The 25,255-nt window shown below is 46.5% G+C and overlaps 1 protein-coding gene across 6 annotated transcripts in view; it reads right to left on the reverse strand.

Annotated features, from left to right (window-relative positions):
• The window catches only part of HERC1 (HECT and RLD domain containing E3 ubiquitin protein ligase family member 1), a 2,088,313-nt gene that overhangs the window by 2,022,529 nt on the left and 40,529 nt on the right, over positions 1-25,255 (reverse strand). For all 6 annotated transcript variants that reach the window (XM_078685198.1, XM_078685199.1, XM_078685195.1 and 3 more), the window contains exon 2: positions 21,200-22,155. In XM_078685198.1, coding sequence (XP_078541324.1) covers positions 21,200-22,129 — 930 coding nt within the window. In that variant the 5' untranslated portion in view covers positions 22,130-22,155. The remainder of the gene's footprint in view (positions 1-21,199; positions 22,156-25,255) is intronic.

Raw genomic sequence — 25,255 nt, forward strand, 5'->3', positions numbered from 1 at the left:
TTGCAAGACCAGTTTGGCCTTTCTGATGGGAGTTTCCTCTTGCACGCGGCCGTCACAACGGCGATACGGAAATACTGGAAGACAGGGCAGACGGAGCCACTGACCACCATGGCTTGCCAGTAAGTAGTAATGGCGGCGGGAACCTTCAAAGCGGTCACTTGCCTACATTCTAGAATGTTAAACGAGGGCTTAGCACCACTGACAGCATTGAAATTGAAATGGGAGGAGAGTGTGGGGCGACCCATACCGGACACGGCATGGGGCCATATCCTGAGGAGGACATGGAAAGGGAGTAGAAATGCTAGGTTCCAGCAGGTACACTTTTTTATAGTACATAGAGCATACCTCACTCCAGGGAAGATCAGGAAGTATTTCCACGCGCAGGACGCAGCGTGCCCTAGATGCTTGACGCCTGATGCGGAACTGGACCATATGATGTAGGATTGTCCGAAGCTGGGGCAGTACTGGTCCGAGGTGGGGGCGCTCCTTAATGAAGTTACTGACAGGCAGGTGGAGTATGACATGGCGATGTGTCTGTTGCTCTGGTTTCCTCACACGACTAAAACGAAAATTACTAGCAAGTTCATTGACTTAGGCCTAATCCTAGCCCAGAGGGAAATAACCTGGCACTGGAAGTCGAGGGAGGGTCCATCTAGTAGGAGATGGACAACTGAATTATATAAATGGGCCCGCAGTGAGAGCACTGTCAGACTTAGGCAGGCCGCCCGTACAGCAAATGAAAAGAGTTTAGAGATGGCACGGGCATGGGAGGCATTAGTGCAAGCGCTAAGGAATTCTCAAGTAGAGGATGAAGACTAGGGAGGATGAGTACTGTATTGAGTTCCATGGAATGCAGCTTTAGATGAGTATTGATCCATTAGGTTTCTCCTGACCATTGTAATATATGCTTGAAATATGCCCACACCAACAGCAGCGGGGGGAGGGCTATTTGTGGGATTAGTTGGGGGCTTTAATGAGGACACTTGGGATGATTGAATGTATAATGTGTCATATGTTGACCCTTGTGCTGTTTACCCAATAAAATGTGTTTTCAAAAAAAAAAAATGAAGCAAGTCACCAACTAGGTTGGTGAGTGAGGGTTCTTTTAAAAAATAGCATTTGCTTCCTTGTTTCGTTCAATGCAGTAAATTGTAATCCATTTGGAATTACTCCTTTTGTTGTTTACATTGATTCTTTAAGGGGACCAGGAGTCGTTCCATTATACCCTTTCTCTCTTTGTGTTGAAGCAGATTGTAGAGGGTCAACAGAATCACCAGCACTGTGCTATTCGAGGACAAAATCATGCCTATGAGGAAACAAAGTGTTTGACTCGGCAGAGTTCTGGCCCTGGAGCATGCTGGAGACAGCTTTTTAGGGTCTTGGAGACAAAGAGCAGGTTCCTTTAGCAGAAGGTTGACTACTGCTATCTCCGTAATCACTGGAAAAATATCCAGCTCCAGGAACTGGAATTTCACTGGCAAAAAGTGGTTTAATATGCAGAGCTCAGCAAAGATCACTGGAGGAACACTTTTTATGACCTACAGATGTTGCTTTTATGTGATGGGCATAAGACTATGCACACCTTTGTAGGTTTTAGGATAAATCAGGGATAAAAGTCATTTCAGCACTGGATCATTGGAGGTGGACTCCCGATGTTTTACTCCCTCCAGCTAAGAATGAGCTACGTCCTCACACATCCCTTTCACAACAGCTAGCTGTTCTTGTGGCCAGAAGACACAGTAGTTCAGAAATTATATGGGTGAGCTCCATTGTTAGACAGATTGTGCTGTTAATCCATTCAGAGAAATAGATGGTTTTAGCCCATTCATTTTTGTGTCATATAACATCACTATTGCGTTGTTTTCACCTTTGTGGCGACACAGTTGTGGATGGAATTTTCGAATTAATCTCAGCCACTGGCAATCGATCAGGGTCGCACACTAGTCCATCATTTTTCACCTGTCATGCCACCTCAGTTTGGACCCACTTATATGAAAATCAATCTTGACCCAGCTCCAATAGGAACAGTCCAGGTCGTCACTGAACCAGAACACAAGCAACTCAAGACCGGTTTCGCCCAGATTGACCTGGCCTGGCAGTTTGGGCTGGACTGCTTCTTTTGGAGCAGGCTGAAGAATGATTTGCATATGGCTGGGTCCAAATTGAGGTCAATCAATCAATCAATCAAAGCATTTGTATAGCGCACTACTCACCCGGAGGGTCTCAAGGTGCTAGGGGAGAGGGGGTCCGCTACTGCTCGAACAGCCAGGTCTTGAGCTGCTTCCTGAAGGCGAGGTGGTCCTGGGTCAGGCGGATGTGGGTCGGGAGGGAGTTCCAAGTCTTGGCGGCGAGGTAGGAGAAGGACCTTCCCCCTGTGGTGGCTCTTTGGATGCGGGGGACGGCGGCGAGGGCGTGGCTGGTCGATCGAAGCTGGCGTTTGGGAGCGTAGAAGTTGAGGCGGCTGTTGAGGTATCCTGGGCCTTGGTTGTGCAGGGCTTTGTGTGCGTGGGTGAGGAGACGGAAGGTGATTCGCTTGTTGACCGGGAGCCAGTGCAGGTCTCTCAGGTGTCCGGAGATGTGGCTGCGGCGGGGGATGTCCAGGATGAGTCGTGCTGAGGCGTTCTGGATCCGCTGGAGTCTCTTCTGGAGTTTGGCGGTGGTTCCGGCGTAGAGGGAGTTGCCGTAGTCCAGTCGGCTGGTGACGAGGGCCTGGGTGACCGTCTTCCTGGTCTCGGTGGGGATCCACCGGAAGATCTTGCGTAGCATGCGTAGGATATTGAAGCACGATGAGGAGACGGCGTTGACTTGTCTGGTCATGGAGAGGGAGGAGTCCAGGATGAAGCCCAGGTTGCGTGCGTGGTCTGTTGGTTTGGGTGCGCTGCCTAGGGCGGGGGGCCACCAGGAGTCGTCCCAGGCGGAGGGTGAGGATCCCAAGATGAGGACTTCCGTCTTGTCAGAGTTCAGTTTCAGGCGGCTGTTCTTCATCCATTCGGCTACCTCTTTCATCCCTTCGTGTAGGTTGGCTCTGGCGGTGGCGGGGTCGTTGGTGAGGGGGAGGATCAGCTGGGTGTCGTCGGCGTAGGAGATGATGTTGAGGTTGTGCTGGCGTGCGATGGCTGCGAGGGGACTCATGTAGACGTTGAAGAGGGTTGGGCTGAGCGAGGAGCCTTGAGGAACGCCGCAGATGACTTTGGTGGCTTCTGATCTGAACGGGGGGAGGCGGACTCTCTGTCTCCTTCCGGCGAGGAAGGAGATGATCCACTCCAGTGCCTTCTCCTGGATTCCGACGTTGCTGAGGCGCTGTACTAGGGTGCGGTGGCAGACTGTGTCGAAGGCCGCGGAGAGGTCTAGGAGGATGAGGGCCGCTGTTTCTCCGTTGTCGAGCAGGGCTCGGATGTCATCGGTTGCTGCGATCAGGGCGGTCTCGGTGCTGTGGTTGGCCCGGAAGCCAGACTGCGAGAGGTCGAGGGATCCGTTCGTCTCAAGGAAGGCGGCCAGCTGCTTTTTGACGGTCTTCTCGATGACTTTTGCGGGGAAAAGGGAGCAGCGAGATGGGTCGGTAGTTCTTGAGGTCGGTGGGGTCGGCTGATGGCTTCTTCAGTAGGGCGCTGAGTTCGGCGTGCTTCCAGCTCTCCGGGAAGGTAGCGGTGTTGAAGGAGGTGTTGATGATGTCCCGTGGGTGGGGTGCGGTGATAGCGTCAGCCTTGTTGAAGACGTGGTGGGGGCAAGGGTCGGTCGGAGATCCGGAGTGGATGGAGTTCATCATGCGGATGGTGTCTTCGGTGCTGATCGTGGTCCAGGCGCGGAGGGTGGTGGTGGGGGGCGGTAGTTCGGTTGTGGCGTGCGTCGGTTGGGTGCTGAAGCTGTTGTGTATGTCCGAGATCTTGTTGTGGAAGTAGGAGGCGAGGGAGTTGCAGAGGTCTTGCGAAGGGGTGATGTCGTTGTTTCCGGCGTTGGGGTTGGAGAGCTCTTTAACGATGTTGAAGAGTTCCTTGCTGTTGTGTGCGTTGTTGTCCAGTCGTTCCTTGAATGCAGTTTTCTTGGTGGTGTGGATCAGTTGGTGGTGTTTTCGGGTGGCGAGCTTGAGGGCAGTCATGTTGTCCGGTGTGGGGTCTCTGCGCCAGGCGTTCTCAAGGGCTCTGCAGTTCTTCTTGGAGCACTTGAGTTAGTCGGTAAACCATGGGGCTTTCTTGCTGCCGGGTCTGCTAGGCGGGGTCCTCAGAGGGGCGAGGTCGTCTGCGCAGTCGCTGATCCACTTCGTGAGGTTGGTGGCCGCTTGGCTGGGGTTCGTTGCGCTGGTGGGTGGGCTCTCGTTCAGGGAAGTCGTGAGCTGGTCGGCTGTGATCTTGTTCCAGCTTCTGCGTGCAACCTGTTGCTGGTGGTGGTGGATCGTGGTCCTTCTGAAGCTGAAGTGGACGCAGCTGTGGTCCGTCCAGTGGAGTCCGGTGGCGTGGCTGAAGGCGATGTCCTTGCTGGATGAGAAGACGGGGTCGAGTGTGTGTCCGGCGTAGTCGGTGGGGGTGGTCACCAGCTGCTTGAGACCGAGGTTGGCGAGGTTGTCCAGCAGGGTGGTGGTGTTGCGGTCGTTGTTGTTCTCCAGGTGGAAGTTGAGGTCCCCGAGGAGGATGTAGTCAGCGGAGGGGAGGGCGTGCGGGGTGATGAAGTCGGCGATGTCCTCGCTGAATTGTGTGCGTGGTCCCGGGGGTCTGTAGATGAGGGTGCCTCTGAGGGTGGTCATGGGGTCGATGTGGATCTGGAAGTGCAGGTGCTCGGCGGCGGCGAGGGTGTCGTCGGTGTTGGTCGTGATGCGGATGGAGTTCCTGTGGATGATGGCGATGCCTCCTCCTGTCTGGTTGACGCGGTCCCTCCGGATGATCTTAAAGCCGTCCGGGATGGCGATGGCGATGTCGGGTGCTGAGGAGGCGTTCATCCAGGTTTCCGTGAGGAAGGCGACGTCTGGGGCTGTGGTGTCGATCAGGTTCCAGAGCTCGACGGCGTGTCTGTGGAAGGAGCGGGTGTTGAGCAGGATGCACTTCAGGTGGCTGCTGTTGTTGCTCGTCGAGGTCTTGGGCCCTGCTGGAGTCGTGCAGGTCCGGATGCAGGTGAACTTGCAGGAGTTGCAGCAGAAGGGTCCGTGGGTGCGTCTCGGGGTGGCTCGGTAGCAACCCGGGAGTCGGCCGGCGTCGAGTGAGTTGAGTTCGGTGGCGTTGTAGGTCCGGCGGGTGGGCTGGTGTCGGCGGGAGCCAGGGGTCCTGGCGCTGGGCGCGGTCCGGTCGCGGACGGGCGCAGACAGGCTTACTTTTGGCGCGCCTTCGGCGCACAATCGGCGCGCCCGCTGCGCGAGCGCACGGTCGCCATTTATGGCGAAGTGCAGGGAGGGAGGGGCAGCTGGGGGGCGGGAGCGGGGAGGAAGGGGGCGTGTCTACACTCCCCGGCGGCGGGAATCGGCAGCGGGGAGCGGGTGCATGGTGTGCATGGTGTGCAAAATAGCGATGGTGGCCTGGTGTGCAAAATAGCGATGGATTGGGATGCGGTCCAAGTGACTGCCAATGGCCATGAGGAATTCTGGCACTCCATTCATCACCTTGTTGGTGTTGCATGTGTCTTTCTGTTCATTGGAATAATCGTACCGCCATTTCCTCTTTGCGATCGGAATTTTCGGATTTAAAAATCCACTTATTGTTTTTCCAGCAAAGATGGGAGAATTTATGTGCTCTGACTGGTCAGCAGATTTGTGTCTAATATCTCTTTAAGAGTATACCTGAAGTGCTCTAGAAGAGATGGATACTGCTACCAGGAAGTGGGGTGGACAGGTGGGTCCACCATTTTTTTTTAGCTATGAGGCCACCTGATCAGGTTTGAAATGTACAATTTCGCCTGCACACAAAAGCCTGAGAAGCTCAGATTGTGTAAATAGTTTGGAATCTAAATGTAAAAAGTAACAACACAGTGAGCGACCTAGGCAACTGATTGGAGTTTATCAACCAAGAAGATCGCTTGTGGAGAAAACGGCATCAAGAAAGTGTTCTGTTGCGTATGTGGGCTCTTGATTCACTAGTTAAAGGTTCAGAGTGGTAATATCATCTCTGAGGCCAACCAGTATGTTCATAGTTGTTTCCAGCCAAAGATTTAAGCCTCTGAGGAGAGCACAGTTTTCTTCATTAATATCTAGAATTGCCGAATCGACAGTTAGAGATACTAGTTCTGTACCTGTACAGTCTATGGAGCAAGATAAAATGTATTCCAGAGGTTTCAATAATAAGGCAGACAGTTTTAACCTCAGAGTGGAACTGAAGCTGGATTATTTGAATGAACGTCGATCACATCTTTAACAATGACCACCATCCCACCTTCAGCACTGTATGGTCTATCCTTCCTGTAAATTACAAAGTTATTCGGGACCAGATCATAGGTTATTCGGGGCAATTTCCTCCATGATCCATATTTCAATCATAAATATAAAATCTAATTCACAAAGGCTAAAATTACCTGAACTCTATGTTTAACTGCAGAGTGTACACCCCACCAAGGACAGGATCATGGGGGCAGTGACTGTATTAATTCTCAGCCACGCGTGTCTAGCCAAAGGGTAGAGGATGCATTATTTCTCTCATACCTCTGCGGCGGGGTGGGAGGGCGAGGGTGGGGTTGAGAATTGACATTGGGAAGTAAGAAACAGATAACACCAACACAGCTTGCATAGTGCACCCCTAGTCTTTGAGCAACAAGTGGTATTGGATGGAAGGGTATAGTTACAATCATACATGCACGCAACTACTGTATGTTCAGCATAATATAAGCATTCTATTAGAGATCCACACACTCAACAGGACAATTCTCTGATGATACAGCCAAACTCTTGCCATCATATGCCCACACACCCACCATCATACATCCACATCAACTTATGCCCCCACACACAAAACTCCATCATGCCCATCATACTGCCACAGAAAAAATATCGTACACCCAACAGCTATCATCACTATTAAATACCCGCATCAGCATCAAAAATACAACCATAAACCCATTAACATATGGCCACACACCCATGAACTTGCACTCACATCCACAATCAGATACCCGCACTGACACATTTTACACCTACACCATCCATTTTCTAGAACTACAATATGTCATTAATGGTATTCATAAGCTTTCCTTTTTTCAGTTAAAACACCAGTAAAATCCTATCAAGATGGTACTAAGTCCTTATCTGTATAAACCGATAAACAGATTTCTCTGCACTCCTACAAACTAAAAAGCTATTAAAAGGTAAGAGAATTTTAACTTCAGGGGGTTTGAGAGAATTTAAATGATCTTAGATTTTGTGATAGTATTTCTATTGTATTACTTAATGGAAAATGCATGATCCACAAGATTCTCTGATCACAATTAAATATCCACAGCAGGATACATGCCAAGTATCCCAGGCTTTAAACATTCAATGTGTGATAGGGTAACTTGCACCTTCGCAAACTGTGTTGGCATTAAGTGTATTGGAACAGTGGTTCAAATAGGATAACACTTCCCATATCACCAAAATCGGGAAATAATACTGGCAGTTGCCAGCTGCCCCATTTCACATGTGAAACCTTTAGACAATGCTGGCATTTTAGCAAACAAAAGTATACAAAAAGTGATGGATGGAATGCTTGAATTAATATCAGCAACTGGTAATTACTAGGGGCCACTTTCCCGTCCATCGCTACTTTGCACGCCATACCACCTCAGTTTGGTCTCAGCCAGATGTAAATCAGTCTGGACGCTGGTCCATTGGACACAGTCCAGCCCGAACAGCCAGGCCAGATCCATCCTGAACAGAAAAACAAGCAACCTAGAACCATTTTCGACATAGTTAGGGCTCATCAGCAGGTACAGCTTGATTCCAGTGGCACAGTGGGCACGGGACCCACGTCTGGGCAAACCCCTCCCTCTAAAGGCAAAGCACTAAAGTATGCAAAAAGTGAGTGATTGCATGCTTGAATTAATCTCGGGCTGCATCCCAGTACATCGTTATTTTGCACAACATGCCACCTAAGTTTGGACTTAAGTAATTACTAGTGGCTGAGATTAATTCAAGCATTCCTCCAATTAATTTTTGTATACTTAATTTAAGAAACAGCACTATGCATTCCAGAACGTTTGAGCTCATACATATATTTTTTTTAAACTACAAGTTCAAGCATGCAACTTGGTTGAAAAGGCGGTGCTGGAAGGGAATATGCTCCATAGGTGTTTGAGTCTGGCTCCAACTTTCTGAGGTAGCATACATGGGCATGTGTAAGGCCAGAGAGCATTCGCAGATGATGCAGAAAACACCTGAGCTCTGGTGCGTGGTTTGTCTGGTTACAAAACACAGAGGACTGCAATCCCTTTGATTCTCGATGGAAATAAGATGGTGCCAGACTGCCTCCCATAACAAGAAGATGAGGGCTCTAGGGCAGAGGTGATCTGTAGGTTGAAATGGCTCCACAAGTACATACAAATCAACTAAACAAGGAAAGTATATTTGAAATTTGGAGTACAGGTGGAGAAACTCATATAGTCGTTCTTGTTTCTCCACTAGGTGGGAGATGTTGTGCAGACATATGATGAGGTGCCACGAAGCTGTAAGAATTTCCGCCATTGAGTCATTGATGTGGGCTCCTCAAGGTATGGCTGCCAGGATTGTGTGAACTGAATGGAGTACAACAATGAATTCAGCTACCAATTAATATTTGGTCTGGTCCACCGTGAAGCATGGTCACTAGAAACAAGAAGGTTTCCTGCCAGAGGACATGAAGAGCAAGGCAAACAAGACTTCTTCGCCTAAGAGAATTACTCAGACAGGAATAAAGAGGTGCAGAAACTTATGGGGTGAAAATGAATTGTGGGAATAGCCCAGCCACCTGTAGCTAAATTCTGCTGCCATTGCAGGACTACACGAAATTCTGAAGAAGATGTATTTCATAGATTCAACCATGTTATTCATAGATAATAGGGTGATCAAAATATAGGGAGACACAAAGGTCCTCATGAAGAGGGTTTTGAGACTGCAAAAGCTCAGTGACCAGGCTGGAAGAATGATAGCAGATTCACAGATGTTTGTAACTGTGTGATGCCGGCCCTAATTTGTTTTGAGACCGAGTCTCTGGAAGATAGAGCAGGAACAGTAAATGTTTGCCTCCTGAAAGTCAACCAACAACCTTGGAAGGCTGAATTCCTCCTCATGATGATAAAAGGTTTATCTGCGTCCTGCGGGTTCTTCTGCCCAGATTGTAATCCGCAACATTGCAGCCTGGAAATCAAGTGTGTGAAGGAGTAACCAGAGGTCCATATTACCAAGTGAAGTTCTCCTTCATAACAGAGCAAGGTCTTGCGAAAGTCCACTCCCAGCAGTGGTATTGATTGGAGATGAGAACATCTTTCCAATTTTGCAAAACCTTTATTTTATCGTTCCATCTAAATACAAATGCCAGCAACTAGTGTCATTTCTGTTGCAGATGTACATCTTCAGGGCTATACAATAAATATTATACACTACTTTTATTTATGATTTGAAACTCCAACAAGGTTCACATGAGAAAACTCCAAACACACATAATAAATAGAAAATAATAATACTATAAATAGTAATACCACAAAACAAGGGAGTAGATAGAACATTACAATACCCCCACTTTGAATTAAAGCTCTGATGGCACGAAGTAAGCGAGTGCAATCCTCCCTAGAAGCGGTCCCTTGTCTCTTTCATCCAAACATCTATCCATTCATCCTTTCATCGACTATTTCTACTTTACATTGTCATTTATTCATTCTTTCATCCATATTTTGATTGTTCATTATTCCATCCATTCCTTCCATCATCCATCCATCCATCCATCCATCCATCCATCCATCCATCCATCCACCCATCCCCTCTGCCATCTACCAATCCATCCACTCAGCAATACATCCACCCATCCACTCCAGCAGCCAGTCAGCCAGTCAGCCAGTCAGCCAGTCAGCCAGTCAGCCAGCCAGCCAGCCGACAGCCGGCCAGCCAGCCATCCAACCATCCTGCTATCCATTCACTCATCCTTCCATTCTTTACTCAGCCATCCTTTCACCTATCCATTCATCCCTTTTCTCTACCATTCTTTCACCCGTCCACCCAGCTATCCAATCATCTATCCAACTACTGTGCCATCCTTTCACCTGCCCATCCACCTATTTTCTCACCCACTCATTCAGCGCTCCATCCTTCCTTCCATTCAATTTTCCTTATTCCTTTCCCTTTTCTATTTACGCATTTTTGGTTCTTCCCTGCTCGCTGTTCAATTGATGCTGGATTCCTTTTTTTTTAGTTTTATTTAGGGAGCTTTAACAGTCTGTGGAGCTGGTAGACAGAAGAGTCCCATAAACAACCCCACCCCGCTGTAGTTGCTAATGCAGAGGTTGCTCAACACCCCTGCCATACTACAGTACACTCAACTTCATAATCTTAAAAAGATAAATTACATCAAAATGTCGATACAGATTTAAAAAACATTTTAAAAAGTTTAAACCTCGGTACAGAACATTTCATTTGTAAGGAAAAATAATAACTGTATGACTTCGGCTGTTGCTTGAACACGATCTTTCAAGAAGAGGAGCTTCATACAAATGTGATGATATAATAGCAATGAGTATCAAATAAATAGCAGGTGGGCGGAACTCGCAGAGGTCTGTTACGCGGAATTCCACGGAGGGTCCAAAAACTCAGTGAGATTCAGTGGAAATCCACAAGCGGGCGGAGCTGCTCAACGTGCCTGTTTGCCTTACATTTTTGACGCTCGGTAACACAACGTGCGTTCTCGAGCTCAAAATCACGCGCCAATGGCCCTCGAGAACATTTGCTCAAGAAGGGTGCAGCCAGAGTCACTGGCGCGCTCACTGTCGTCGCAAACAAGCCACCGGATATCTCAGACACGGCCTAAAGTCGCGCTCGCGGGTGTCCAGCAAATCACGCTGGGGCTCGCGGGCGGCTGGCAAATCTCGCCGGTGCACGCGTTGCGGCAATTCTCGCAGGCGTCGAAGCGCGTTTTCGGCGAGTAGCATGCTACTGCAGGACCTATAGAGGATTAGTGTTGAATTAGTATAGTGAAACATGCAAGTAAGTTTTAAGTGGTGGATAGGTTAGTCAATTATTTGGATTTGGAAGGATAGCAGAAGGATAGAAGAGGAAAAAAAGGTTTGTATTTATATAGCCCTTGTTACCCCTGATGGGGTGTTGACGCACGCTACTCTGGAAACCCATTAAAGATTAGAGGTGAATTAGTATGGTGAAATATGAAAGTAATTTGAGTAGTGGATTTTAGTCAGTTATTTGGAGTGAAAAGGATAGCGGAGGGATTGAAGGGGAAGAAATGTTTGCATTCATATAGCACCTGTTACCCCTGATGGGTGTTGAAGGGCTTTTCTGGTGAATAGCACACTACTCCGGAACCCATCAAGGATTAGTGTTGAAAATTAGTATAGTGTAATATGTTATCCCGTTATTTGGATAGAGATGGGTAGGTGGTGGGATAGAAGAGGGAAAGAGGTTTGTATTTATATAGCGCTTGCTACTCCTGATGGGGTTTTGAAGCACTTTTTTGGCGAGTTGCACGCTACTCTTGGACCCATAAGGATTAGTGTTGAATTAGTATGGTGAATCAAGAAATTCATTTGAGTGGTGGATATGTTAGTTATTTGGATTGAGAAGGGTTGAGGAGGGGTAGAAAAGGGAAAAGGTTTGCATTTATATAGCGCTTGTAACCCTGATGGGGTGTTGAAATGCTTTATTGGCGAGTAGCACGCTACCCTGGAACCCATAAAGGATGAGTGGTGAATTAGTATAGTGGAATATGGAATTTGAGAAGTGAACATGTTAGTCTGTTATTTTGATTGAAAAGGATAGAGGAGGGAAAGAAGAGTGAGGGGTTTTGTTTTGTTTTTTGAGGTTATAGCAGTAGGAGGAGAATTTTGGATGAGTAAAAAGGGGTTTGGGAGGGGAAGTTAGAGGGAAGAGTTTAGAAAGGTTTGTTTTGGGGGAATCTGTATAGTAAAATAGGTGTCAAATGATGTAAGGAGGGATAGAGTAGGAGAGAGTCTAGAAAGGGTTAAAGATAAATGAGAGAGTGGATGTAGAGAATATATTGATAGATGTATAGGGTGAGAGATAGTGTAGTGCATTGGAAAGAGTAGTAGACAGAAGTTTGAGATGAGTCAGAAAGTAGGGCTAGAAGATATATTGAGAGAAGTATAGGGTGAGAAATAAGGTAGTGGATTGGAAATGCTAAATTAGAAGAAAGTGCATTGAAAGTATATAGATGCATAAAGGAGGTAAGTATATGTAGATTAAAGATATTGCTGGAGGTACAGGATGAGAAATAGGGTAGTGCATTGGATATTCTTTTTTCAGGAGAAAAGTAACAGACACACAGATCCAAGTACATGGAAGGTACATAGATGCACAATGGAAGCTAGTACATGTAGACCAAAGATGATTTTTATTCTTTTTAAACAACATAGTTATTCTACATGTTTATACAAAGCAATACACAAAGATAGGTACATAGCTATAGTGAAAAAAAATGCTTATATGTGGGGAAGAGCCAATTGTTTAGTAGTTTTCTGAAGATAAGGTGGTGGTTGGTGGATCTTATGTTGGGGGGTAAAGAGTTCCATAGTTTGGCTGCTTGAACAGAGAAGGATGTGCCACGCGTTTTTTTTCTTGTATCTTGGGATTTTGAGGGGAGATGCCCCTTTAGAGCGGAGGACCCTTTGTTGGATGTATTTGGTGATTTAATTCCTGATGAAGAGCGGTTCCATTCCATGTATTGCTTTGTGGGTGATACAAAGTAGCTTGAAAGTGGATCTTCTTGCAACCAGTAACCAATGCAGGGCTTTCAAGGCAGGTGAGATGTGGTCTTGCGGTTTGATATGCAAGAGTAGTCTGGCAGACTAGTTCTGAATCCGTTGTAGTCTTTTCATGATTGTTAAAGGCGATACGTGGTTGAGGCTATTGGCGTAATCGAGTTTGGACAGAACAAGGGAGATGGTAGCTTGGACCTTGTGTGGAAATCCCAAATGAGGGAAAATTTGTTGCAGCGTTTTTATAGTGACAAAGCTTGATCTTGCTAGTTTGCCCACTTGGGCATTCATCGACAGCTTGGAGTCCATGGACATTCCAAGGTTTCTTACTTCCTTGAACACTTTAGGCGGTGATCACAGTTCATCAGGCCAGGCGGCAAGCGGGTCATAATGTTTCCAATCACCACGCATGAGTATTTCCGTTTTGGAAGCATTCAATTTGAGATGGCTCCAGGTCATCCACTGATCAACGGCTTTGAGACAACTGAAAAATTGAGATTTTCCAATGTCTTTGAGGCCTTCCAGTTGAAGGAGTATTTGCGTGTCATCTGCATAGTTAGAGCATGTGAGGTGAAATTGATTGATAAGAACCGATAATTACTTCATGTAGATGTTGAAAAGTATGGGCGAAATGAAAGAGCCTTGAGGGACCACAGCTTTTGTGGAGTAGGGTCTGGACAAGAAAGGTGGGAGATGACATTAGTTCTGTTTCGAAGGTAGGACGCAATCCAGTCTAGAGCAGTTCCCTCTATGCCAGCTTTATAGAGAGTCTTTGTTTCAGAGTGTCATGGTCAACCATGTCAAAGGCAGCTGAGAGGTCCAAGAGGAGTAGCGCAGCAACTCCGTTGCGGTCTACTGTATTCTTCAGGTCATCCCAGATGGCAAGGAGGGCAGATTCAGTGCCTCTTCCCGGATGGAATCCTGTTTGGAAGTCTGAAAGTATGTAATTCTCTTCAATGGATTGTGACATCTGGGCGAACGCTGCTTTTTTTATCATTTTGCCCAGGAAAGATCCATTTGTAATGGGTCTGTAGTTGTCAGGGTTCAGTGGGTACAAGTTTGTTTTCTTCAGTAATTGACATATGTGTGACTTTTTGAGTTCTTCTGGAAATATTCTGGTAGTTGAGAAACCGTTGATGTTTCTTCTTACTGGAGTGGCAGCAGAGGTTGTTAAAAGAATTGCCTTGAAAGTTTCTGGTGGACAGGGGTCAGAAGGGCTGCCGGCAGGCCTGCTTGCTATGACCAGGTCCATAAATTCATTGTGTGAGATGTGTTGGGAGGAATGGAGAAGCTGGGTTAGAGTCTTCTTGGATTGTTGTTTTGTACAAGTGTTGGTTCTTTGTTTCTGTTTTGAGTACGAGTCCAATGTCACTGCTTTGTCCGTGCAATGATTTGCCAGTTTGTCTGTGAAATCTTGAGTAACAGGAGGAGTTCCTTCTAGGCAATTTGGTTTACAAAATTCTTTGAGTATTTTATTGAATTCTTTATTTGTACATTTAGCATTATGAATTCTGTCTGAATAGTACCTTTTCTTAGCTTTAATTTTCTGTAGGTGAAGTTTGTCTTGTTTGGCGTTTGTTTTGAGCCAGGTACGTTGCAGCTTTCTAGTTTGTTGTTTTATGTTGTATGTTGTTTGACCTGTTACAGGAAGAGGCCCCGGACATCGTGGCCATCACAGAGACGTGGCTGAAGGATGACGATGCGGCCATCATCAATCTGGCATTCCCCTCTGACTTTTCTGTCTTTACCCTCAATCGATCTACTAGGGGAGGGGGTATTGCTCTTGCTATCCGATCCAGCTTTACCTGCAGCTGGTCGGCCCTGACCATTGCGGGATGTGAAAGTGCGGTGTTTAAGATTCTAGTCACCCCACATTTTTCACTCTCGGGGATGGTGGTTTATCGTCCCCCTGGGAGCGAAGTTGCGTTTAGAGCTGCCTTCCCCGATGTGGTCAGCTCCTTGGTGGTAGGTTGTTCCAACTTGCACTTCGATAAACCTAACATCCCTACGGTAAGTGGCATTCTTACGGACTTGGAGGCCCTTCAGTTGGTACAATTGGTTTGACAGTCCACTCACACCGGTGGCCATATTTTAGATCCTTTTTTCACCAACTTGGCAGATGCTTCTGTCACCGCCGTCTCACCCCTTGGCTGGACAGACCACTCTTTGGTTGCCATCTGTGCCCCCTTGCCGGGAAGGATCATTATCCCCCCTGCTAAACTGGTCGCAAGGCGGCATTGGAGTAAATTACGGCTGGAGGACTTACATCGTGTCCTCGCCGCGGAGCCATTAGATCCTTTTGTAACTGTTGACACAGGTTACGATGGGTTCTGCACTTGGATCTCCAAGGCGCTTGACGCCCTTATTCCTTTTACCGCTTGTAAGACCAGTTTTAGGGACTCTAGTCCGCGGTACGGTGGCGCCTTACGTGCACTCAAGGGTACTTGTAGGCGAGCAGAGAGGGCTTGGCGGAAGGCGTACGATATTGGGAAAAAAGCTATTTATCTCGCCTCCGTCAAATCTTACCATCGGGCTGTTTGCCGAGCTCGGGCAGTCTACTATACTGCCGAAGTTGGCAACAGCTCCAACCCCTCTAAAACCATCTTTAAATTGATGAAGGATCTTTTAGCTAAACGACCCTGTGCTCCGACAACTGGCTCCACTGCCCACTGTGAGGCCCTTGCTCTGTTTTTTCAGGATAAGGTCCAAAACATCTATAAGACCTTCCCTTCTACAGGGCCTCCAGTTGAGTCTCCGATTAACATCTATGGAGACACTGTTTTGCACGCGCTGCCCCCGTTGACATCTGAAGGGTTTGACATCTTGGCACAGCAGGTTAAATCGGGGTCCCCCGCTGACCCGCTTAGTTCGACTCTTTTTAGAGATCAGTCGTACGCGGGACGGACTGTGGTACACTCCTTGATTAACATCTCGTTGGAGTCTGGCACGGTACCCGTTAGCTGGAAGCGGGCGGTGGTTTCTCCCATCTTAAAGAAACCCTCACTGGACCCAGATAAGCCAGAAAATTATCGGCCTATCTCCCTGCTCCCTTGGCCAACCAAAGTGTTGGAGGCCCATGTCAACAAAGTTCTTTCGGACCACCTCATCCATGCTAACATCTTGGACCCCACCCAGAACGGCTTCCGTGCTGGGCACAGCACGGAGACCGCCCTTCTCTCCATGGCGGAACATCTTCGCACAGTGATGGATGCGGGGCAGACAGCGGCGCTCGTTTTATTAGACCTGAGCGCCGCGTTTGACACTGTCTCTCATTCCATCCTGCTGCATCGCCTGGAGGAGATTGGGCTGGGCGGCCCTGCCCTCCAGTGGTTCCGGTCCTTCCTTGACGATCGGTTCTTTAGCGTTGCCTTGCCACCGTTCCAGTCCCAATTCCATCCTCTGAAACAGGGGGTCCCGCAAGGCTCCTCGCTGAGTCCCACGTTGTTCAATCTATACGTGAGACCGCTGGCTGAGGTCGTCAAGCAATGGGACATGACTATGGTCTCATATGCCGACGACACTCAGCTAGCGGTTACGATCAGCAGGGATGCGGACCGGGATGCCCCCAGGTTCCAGAGTGGACTTAGGGCGGTGGCAAGCTGGATGAAGAACAACTGTCTCCAGCTCAACGCTAAGAAAACAGAGATCATGATCGTCGGTAGGAAGGCGGAACTGTGGGGGGACAGGTGGTGGCCTGCTGAACTGGGGCCGGCCCCCCTTCCGGTCACTGAATTAAAGAACTTGGGAGTATGGATGGACCCTGCTCTTAGTTTTGTGGGCCATTCGAAGAAAACCGCGGCCTGCTGTTTTGGCATCTTGCGGTCGCTGCGTCCCATTCTGAAGTTCTTTGACCATCGTACCAGGCAGCTGATAGTCCAGGCTACTGTGCTATCTCGCCTGGACTATGCAAGCTCTCTCCTGGTAGGGACCAATCTGGCTGAGGTCACCCGCCTCCAACGCGTTCTGAATGCCGCGGCGAGAGCCATTGTTGGCTTACCCCGAACGAGCTCCGTCTCCGGCACATTGAGATCACTGCACTGGCTGCCTATCAGGGCGAGAATTCAGTTTAAAGTGTTGTGTCTGGCGTTCAAGATTTTGAGGGGAGGGGGTCCTCAAATACTCGCAGACCTTTTGTCCTGGTATGTACCCACCCGTTCCTTGAGATCTGGGGGCCAAGCTCTTGCCGTGATCCCCCGATACAGGCTGTGTCGGGTTGGTGGCCGATCCTTCCGGGTCAGAGCAGCTGAGCTCTGGAATTCCCTTCCTGTTGAATTGCTGTTATTAGAGGATCTTTTAGCTTTTCGTAAAGCTCTAAAAACTTTTCTGTTTTAATAAACCTCCTTGTTTTCGGTTGTGTTCCCTGTCGGTGTTGCATATTTCCTGCCATGCGCCAGGACGCCCCTTAGCTGGGGCAGCTGTGCGCAATACAAATATGTGTAACATAACATAGCATAACTTATGTCTTTTATTTCTATGTTTCTCCAAGGCACTTTTTGCTTTTGTTCTGTAGTGTGGTTTTGAGTGGTATCAGGATGTCAAAAGCTTCCCGTAGCCACTCATATAGATTTTGAACAGAATTTATTGTTTCCAGATCTGTACTGGATGTTAGTTGTGTTTCTAAGTTTTCCAATTTGAGTTTGTTCCACAGCTGATAGGTGGATGGATGTAAGGTAGAGTTAGGGGAGTTGCTTATTATTGTTTTATGTTAGAAAGCAAGTAAGTGGTGATCTGACCATGTGACTGGTTACTCTGAAGCTTTCATTAGCAGTTAGGGAGTACTATTTACTTAATTTATGTCTTGCAGAAGCAGACAAGACATGCTGTGAAAGCGCATAGCAATGGCGGCCGCTTTTTTTTTTATCCAACCCGAAACAGCATTGCCTCTTTAAACCAGTGCTTCAGCGTGATGTCCATACCCCCACCGGTTTTTTTTTAGAGGCACAGAAAAGAGCTCTAGAGACAAAGCAAGGGGGAATTTGAAATCTGGTGGGTGTTTGTCACCCTGCTACGGGCACAATGATCAGTATAAAGTTTACCTTCCCTCCAGTGCGGCTACAAACGAAGTTTAAGTGCGGATATCTTTATCTGAATGGGACCAGAGGATATTATATTTTTACCCCTCTCCCAGCAATATTCACTTCACCCCTTCCTTTGTTAGGAGGGTGCTTCTTTGGTGGCTAAAGTGACTGAAGTATTTCATCTTCATTATAAAAATTACAAGGGATGAGTACTGGTTGGGCATTGAAGATATGTCTAATTTTTAACAAGTTCTATACCCTCAGTAACCAGAACTGAAACTTAAAAAGGAATTTAGTCCGAAAATGTCACGCTTCACTTGGGGTCAATTGGCAGCTATAAATTTCCACACAATTGGAGAGTAACTAAAATGTTGGCATGCGACATATGTAACAATGGAAAAGATAATCCCAATGGAGTGCAGTCAGCCCCTCCTCCCCACACCCTGGGCACCGGTATCACTGCACTTGTTGCACTAATGATAGACATGCTCCTGGCCGTGCTTTCAAGGGGACTCCCTGCTGAGCACATAAAACCGTGCCCAAGATATGGATATTATGACATGTCGAATTCATTCACAGTCTGACTCCTCAGATAAGCCAAAGGGTTGCGAGTGTCACTGAACACATCAATGCCGAGTGTTACAACCTGCAGTCAGGCTTCCTTTTGTAACAGATCTCTCTGTGCTTTCCCGATTCAGGAGGACCTGTTGGTTCCAAGTCTGTGTTCCCACAGCACAGTGCAGAATGATGGGGTATTAAGGCCACCTTTTAAAAGACGTCAAGAACACAACCTCTTATGGACACCTTTCCACTTCAAGACCCTTCAACCTGAACAAAAGGTGCCCTCTGCTCCTGGAGAGGAGGGGGTTCTCGTCTCCCCACCTGTCAGGATGTAAATCTCAAAGCTATTTTGCCATTGGTCACTTGGGTATGACATACCAGAGTTTTGAATAAACATTACTCAAAATGCTAAGCTGCCTTTACCCAGAATGCAGCGGTCACGCATATTTGCTGCTACAGAATTCAGAGCTCAAGAGCGATGTGGGTCATACCACCTCCCACCACTGGGCTTTCTGCCACTGCTGGGTAGTTGGATTCAGGAGCCAGTCCTGAATACCAGGCGCAGGGCCTGTGGTGCTGTGTGACCAGTGTTTCTGCCGGTCAGCATTGCTCACAGACTATGGCCTAGCCTAGGAAGGAAAGGTAAGGTTCACAGTGGGTTGGTTTAAGGGTAACTGCTAGTCTCCATTTATATACAACTGCGGAGGGCGCTTGCAGTGTACCCAGCAGCTCTGCGATGCAGCTCAGCAGTATCCCATCCCCACACACGCACACCTTCCCTTTCTTCCTCATTCTTTCTGTCTCTATCTTTTCATTCTCTTCCTTTGTCTATCACTCCCTTTCTCTCTCACTCTGTCACTCTCTACTCCTCAACTCATAATCCTTCAAGCTCAGCTAAGTGTAGTCTTACAATTTGTCAAAATTCAGAGTAGCTTGTGTGCTTTTGCACAGTAAACACTAAGGATATCCGTGACTGACCCGGTAGTAATTTCATACTTGTACTGGAGATACCATTCATCTAGGCACGTGCAACAGTTAACTCGTGCATGCTCTGTCCAGGTATTTAAAAGGACATGCCTGTCCGTCCGTTCAACCAAAATGAAAGAAATAGAAAAAACATCTATTTCTTTAATTTTGGTACAATCGCGGCATCCCCACATAACTTTTAAAATTTTACAAGTAAAGCGCGTGTGCCGCGATTATATCAAAATGAAAGAAATAGATGTTTTTTCTATTCCTTTCATTTTGGTATAATCGCGGCACCCGCGCTTTATTTGTAACATTTTAAAAGTAAAGCACGGGTGCCTCAATTATACCAAAATGAAAGAAATAGAGAAAAACATCTATTTTTTTAATTGTGGTATAATCTCGGCACCCGCACTTTACTTTTAAAACATTATAAGTAAAGCGCGGGTGCCACGATTATACCAAAATGAAAGAAATAGATGTTTTTTCTATTTCTTTCATTTTGGTATAATCGCGGCACCCGCGCTTTACTTGTAACATTTTAACAGTAAAGCACGGGTGCCGTGATTATACTAAAATTAAATAAATTTCTTTTTTAGAGCCGTCCCACTTGGACGGGCTCGGGCTGACTTGCTGCTGTGGTAAAAGGTTGATTATCTTCTTTATGGGGCCATCCGTTTGGACCCATAAAAAAGATAAGAAACCTTTTACCACAGCAGTAAGTCAAAGAAGCCAGTCTGAAAGGGACGGCTCTAAAAGAGAAAAGAGTACGTCACAGGACGCTCTTTTCCAATGGCTGGCCATCGTTTAGCATGAACGGTGACGCCAGCCAATGGAAAAGAGGGGTGGGGCTTAACCTCGCTAGTGAAACATACTCTAACTCATTAAATCTCGCCAGCGAGACTGCTCATGTGCGCAGCCTCGCTAGCCGAGACCTAAAAAGGAGTTACGGTGCAGATAATAAATACATTTAATATGAAACAATGTTTAATATGTGCAGGTAACGAAAGCCAAAAACAATGCAAATAATAAAATTTTATAGTGTACAAATAAGATGACAATTTGAGCACTACCCATGATTTGTTTGGTACGTGCCTCATAGAAATGACCAATCAGACAAACTGATTTGAAGCTGAACTCACACACATTAAACTGCAAAACATTCAAATAATCAGTTTACTCAAACATATAACCGGCAAGAACACACAAAGTTTGAGTTTTGAATCACTAATCAAGGCGTCTCAAATTAAGGAGGGCAACCATAATAGAAAACTAAGCGGGATCAATCATGATGTTAAACTACAGACCTAAGAATAAAAAAGATACTGACTTAACGAAAATTATAGGGCAACGGTGGGAAAAAAGTAATACAGGCTAAATTGATTTGCAATCAAGGTAACCATGTAAAAAGCCACCGGTCAGTAACCTTTTAACAGTATTTTGTTTTCCAGGGAATCAAATGTGATGCACAGATTACTTACAGCACTTGCACAAAAGTGGATGTATACTTTAAGTTGCAGGCACATACTGTGATACTTCGACACTAGTAATGATCCAATCTTAAAGAAAGCAACTCTTGGCACATTACACATTTATCAAAAAGAATGTAATCAACTAACAGCAGGACATTCTCAAGTTGCAATTCACAATTCACTGTCCTCTAAGCAAATCAAAATGCATCATTCAATTATGTTCACTGTCCTCATGTCATGTCTGAAGGACGTTAGAAATTGTAACATTTCTGGACACATTTTAATCTACTAATTTACATGGTTAAAGTTAGCATGCATACTTACTAAGGACCTCCTCATCTGCATCAATATATTCATAAAGCAGTCAAAGCTGATCAATCCTTCGGGACTTAGCTGCATTTTGCCCTTTTCCATGGTGTTGACTACTGCAGATGAAGCCAGAGCCATCTCAATCCATTCAAGCAAATACCTCAAAGAACCACGCTGAGCGGCTAGCCCAAGAAGTAACTCTGAGGCAAGCCTCCGACCCAAGGTGTCTGCACTAGAGTTGGGAACCGTTACTCCTTTAAGAAACGTTGTCACCTGTAATAAACAGTCCAAACCCATTGGTGGAATCTTACTTTCATTCGCTAGAGATAAAGGAGGAAGGGAGCTCACAACTTCGATCGCTGTTTGAATTACATCATTACAAAGGTTGATACCAGGTCCTGACGTAGGGAGCATCCAACTTTGTCTCAGAAGTGCAAATAGTAGGCTTAGGCCAGTGCGAACTCCCATTTCAATGAGAGCATCAGTACTGGATCTGGGGCGTTCACTGACAGAATGGACATCAGTTGATCCAGAGCTGCTCTCCGGTGAATGCTGTTGCTGCTTCACCTTCCCTTTATCGTGATATTTATTTGACAGTGCATAAAATACTCGCTGCAACACCAAGAGTCTCTTTCTAAGAGCACCAGCAAAAGGAGAGTCCGAGCATACCATTTTAGCCAGTGCCAGCTGACTGTTAAGAAGTGCATCAAGATAGTGGTCCTGCTCATCGCTAGACAGAGATTCCCGTTCAAAGTCTGGTAACTGAGGTCCTTTGAGGCACAGAACCTGCTGGGGCAAAGGTACAACCTCCTTATTGCTGATTAGTTTCAAATAGAGGAGAGAGACGCCCTCTCGTGTGGCGATGGACTCACTATCTTCTGTGATCCATGAGCTGTTGAGATGCTCCAGCCATTTAAGCTTCACAGGAGGGACCATTGCAGCCATACTTGTTCACCCTACGGCCATTAGTTCTGTAAGAAAAGACACTTCATGAGACAGCCATTTTTACAAGTCTATGAATCAAATTAGATCAAACAGATTACTGGTTTTAAGAATGGAAAGCGGCATGCGTGCTTTTAATGGCATGATTTGACCACGTTATCAACGAGAATCTTAATCCTGTTTGAAACCCCTAGTCATGGGAAAAAAGGTAGTGCTGGTCCTTAAGCAACTCCCACTCAGGCCAGGTGATAGACACAGAGGAGAGAATAACATAAAAGCTAAGAATCAACCTTAAAATAAAATGTACAAATATATATATATATTTTTGAATGCACCACTTTCCACATTTCATCACGAAGGCTGCATTAGGCTTTCTAAGTTGAAAATCAGGGTACAGTTGTGGATTCAATTGACACAATCGATCAATTACCCTCCACCTGTCAGCACTCTAGCAGACATACATTTCTGTGAAACACTGGATCGAGGAGGCAGCAGGCCCTCATCCCTGGAAAAAAGTAGTATTCACTTGGCAACCTAGATTCATCCTGCAAGGACAATATGTATTTTGAAAATCACAGGCTACCCAGAATGCTGCCTTGAGAATACTAACAGTTATCAGCAAAAGTCTCTCTCTTGTGGTGAAGACCAGTTATGAATACACACTGTCCCACCTTTTCTTCATCAACTTTATTCAGCATTACTGTCGCTGAACAGCTTACACATATTTCTTTCTGTATTGTGAGCATGCTGGTGCATTAGGTACACATACTCCTCTTCACTCTGTTCAGATTAAAAGATCTGCCAAAACCCAGCCCTAACCTGCACTCCTCTAAGAGATATTCCTCATTTCTTAGCGTACACTGCAACTACACGCAAGCCTCGAAAAATGTAAGGGAGGTTTTCATTTACTCATCCAAGCCACCCTCTACAATTCTAAAACCTACATATGGTAATAATCAATGCTCAGTCTGCAACTGCCATTGTGGTAAAATGGCAATCAGAATTGAAATACCCACATTTTCCAAACACATCATCTTGCAAACCTTGCCCCGCCCACATTATACCTCACACATACACCTTACCTACTTGTTTTGACATTCTTCTCCCTGATGGATGTAAGATATTTCACACACTCTCCATCTATTCTTTCTGTAGCACTTTGCAAAACCTTGGCAAAATTGAAATAATGTGTTTTCAATTTGAGTTTCGCCCTTAAACAATGTTATCTATACTACTATTATAAAGGAAGAACTTTCAGCCTTTGAGGCGGGTAAACTCGGGAACCACAGCTCCAATCCACAGACCCGATACACCGTTGGAATCGTCAGGGTGTGTAGATGGTTATAGGCTATATAAAGTACAAAACAAACGTTATTTAAAAAATGTACAGAAAAAAAATAAAAAGTAGTCCCTCCGAAGTACCGCCGGCCGCGACGTGCGTGCTCACATCAGGAGCACGGGGAGGAGCGGCGTCCAGGAGCGGCGGACATGGCGCGGGGGAGGAGCACTGACGTGAGGAGCAGCGGACAGGCCATAGGCGGTGCGACCAGCGGACAGCCGGGAGGAGCGGCGGCTGAGATAAGGGGACCCATGTCGGGGCAGGTGGGGGACGGGCTGGGCGGGGGCCCGGGCTGCAGGAGAAAAGCGAATGATCCCATGTTTTTATGGTGAAACAGCAATCATTAACACACCTCTAGGCCAAAAACATTACAGCCGGGAGGAGCGGCGGCTGAGGTAAGGGGACCCATGTCAGGGCAGGCGGGGGATGTGCTGGGGGGGGGGAGGGGGGGCCGGGCTGCAGGAGAAAAGAGAATGATCCCGTGTTTTTATGGTGAAACAGCAATCATTAACACACCTCTAGGCCAAAAACATTAGCTATGATGTAAACTTTCCCAGCCAATGTACACTCTGTAGAACGGATTGGTCAGCTGTACACCTCTGCAAAGAAGAACAGACATATTTAAAGCAGTATATCAGCAGCGGACAGGCGGGAGGAGTGGCGGCTGAGGTAAGGGGACCCATGTAGGGGCAGGCGGGGGACGGGCCGGGTGGGGGTCGGGCTGCTGGACAATGTCGGGGCGGGCGGGGGTCGGGGAAGCCTGTTGCTCCCGGACAACGTCAGGACGGGCTGCTAGTTAAAGATAATAGATAACTCCACAATTTAATGGACATTCTAGCCATAAGGGCAACCAACCTCCAACCAAATCAGATTATTTCTGCCTGGCTTGTGGCATATTTTTGTACATTTCCTTATTGGGATTTCTCATAATGAAGATAACACCTATACATCTGTAATGTTGAGAGCTAACAATGTTCTACAAATGATAATTATTGTCAATACTAATTAGGCTAGCATTCCTCCATCAACTAAACTTGTTTCTCCACACTTCAATATATGTTACAGAGAAATGGTGATAAGAAATGAGTCACTGACAATGACTAACATAAACAGGAAATACTAAAGATACATTAACCTACAGGGTGGCACATTGAGGTCAACGACATATGAAGGAACAGGAAAGAGTTATCAGCTTTAAACGTGCCTGAGACTGAGGTGTGCTTTCAGAGCACGCATGAAGAAAGGAAAGAGGTTACCCGAGAGGATGTATTATGATGTATATGACGGATGCTAAAATATCCCCCTTAGCAATGTCGGGTCAACCCACAATAACAGAACAATGACATTCTCACAATTAATAAACCAGTTTCTTGATGTGTCAGTCCCAACCCTATAGAAACCAACACATTGTGCACTCCCTTTCAGTGATTAACAGAAACAGAGACAGAATGATAGCTTGATAACATCCTAAGTGATTAGAATCTCAGTGGTTATATACATAAACCCCCTTTAGCTATCAGCCATTTATCGGACCATTATAAAATCACTGATCTTATAATGTTTTGTGCTGCATGCTCTTAGGAGTCCTAGAAAGATAGACCAGAATTGCACATTTAAAATTCCGAACATTAGACAAGCAGCGCATCTCCATACGAAGAAAATTCCACAACTGAGAGGCTCATTCAGAGATAGGACACAAATTACTTTACCTACAATTAAGGGTCCGATGCCGATGCGGCTAGGAAGGCCTCCTAACAGCATTTGCTCCGTCTGAACCAGGAACGTGTCTT

Source organism: Lissotriton helveticus, chromosome 3_2, assembly GCF_964261635.1.
Source record: "Lissotriton helveticus chromosome 3_2, aLisHel1.1, whole genome shotgun sequence".
Classification (NCBI taxonomy): domain Eukaryota; kingdom Metazoa; phylum Chordata; class Amphibia; order Caudata; family Salamandridae; genus Lissotriton; species Lissotriton helveticus.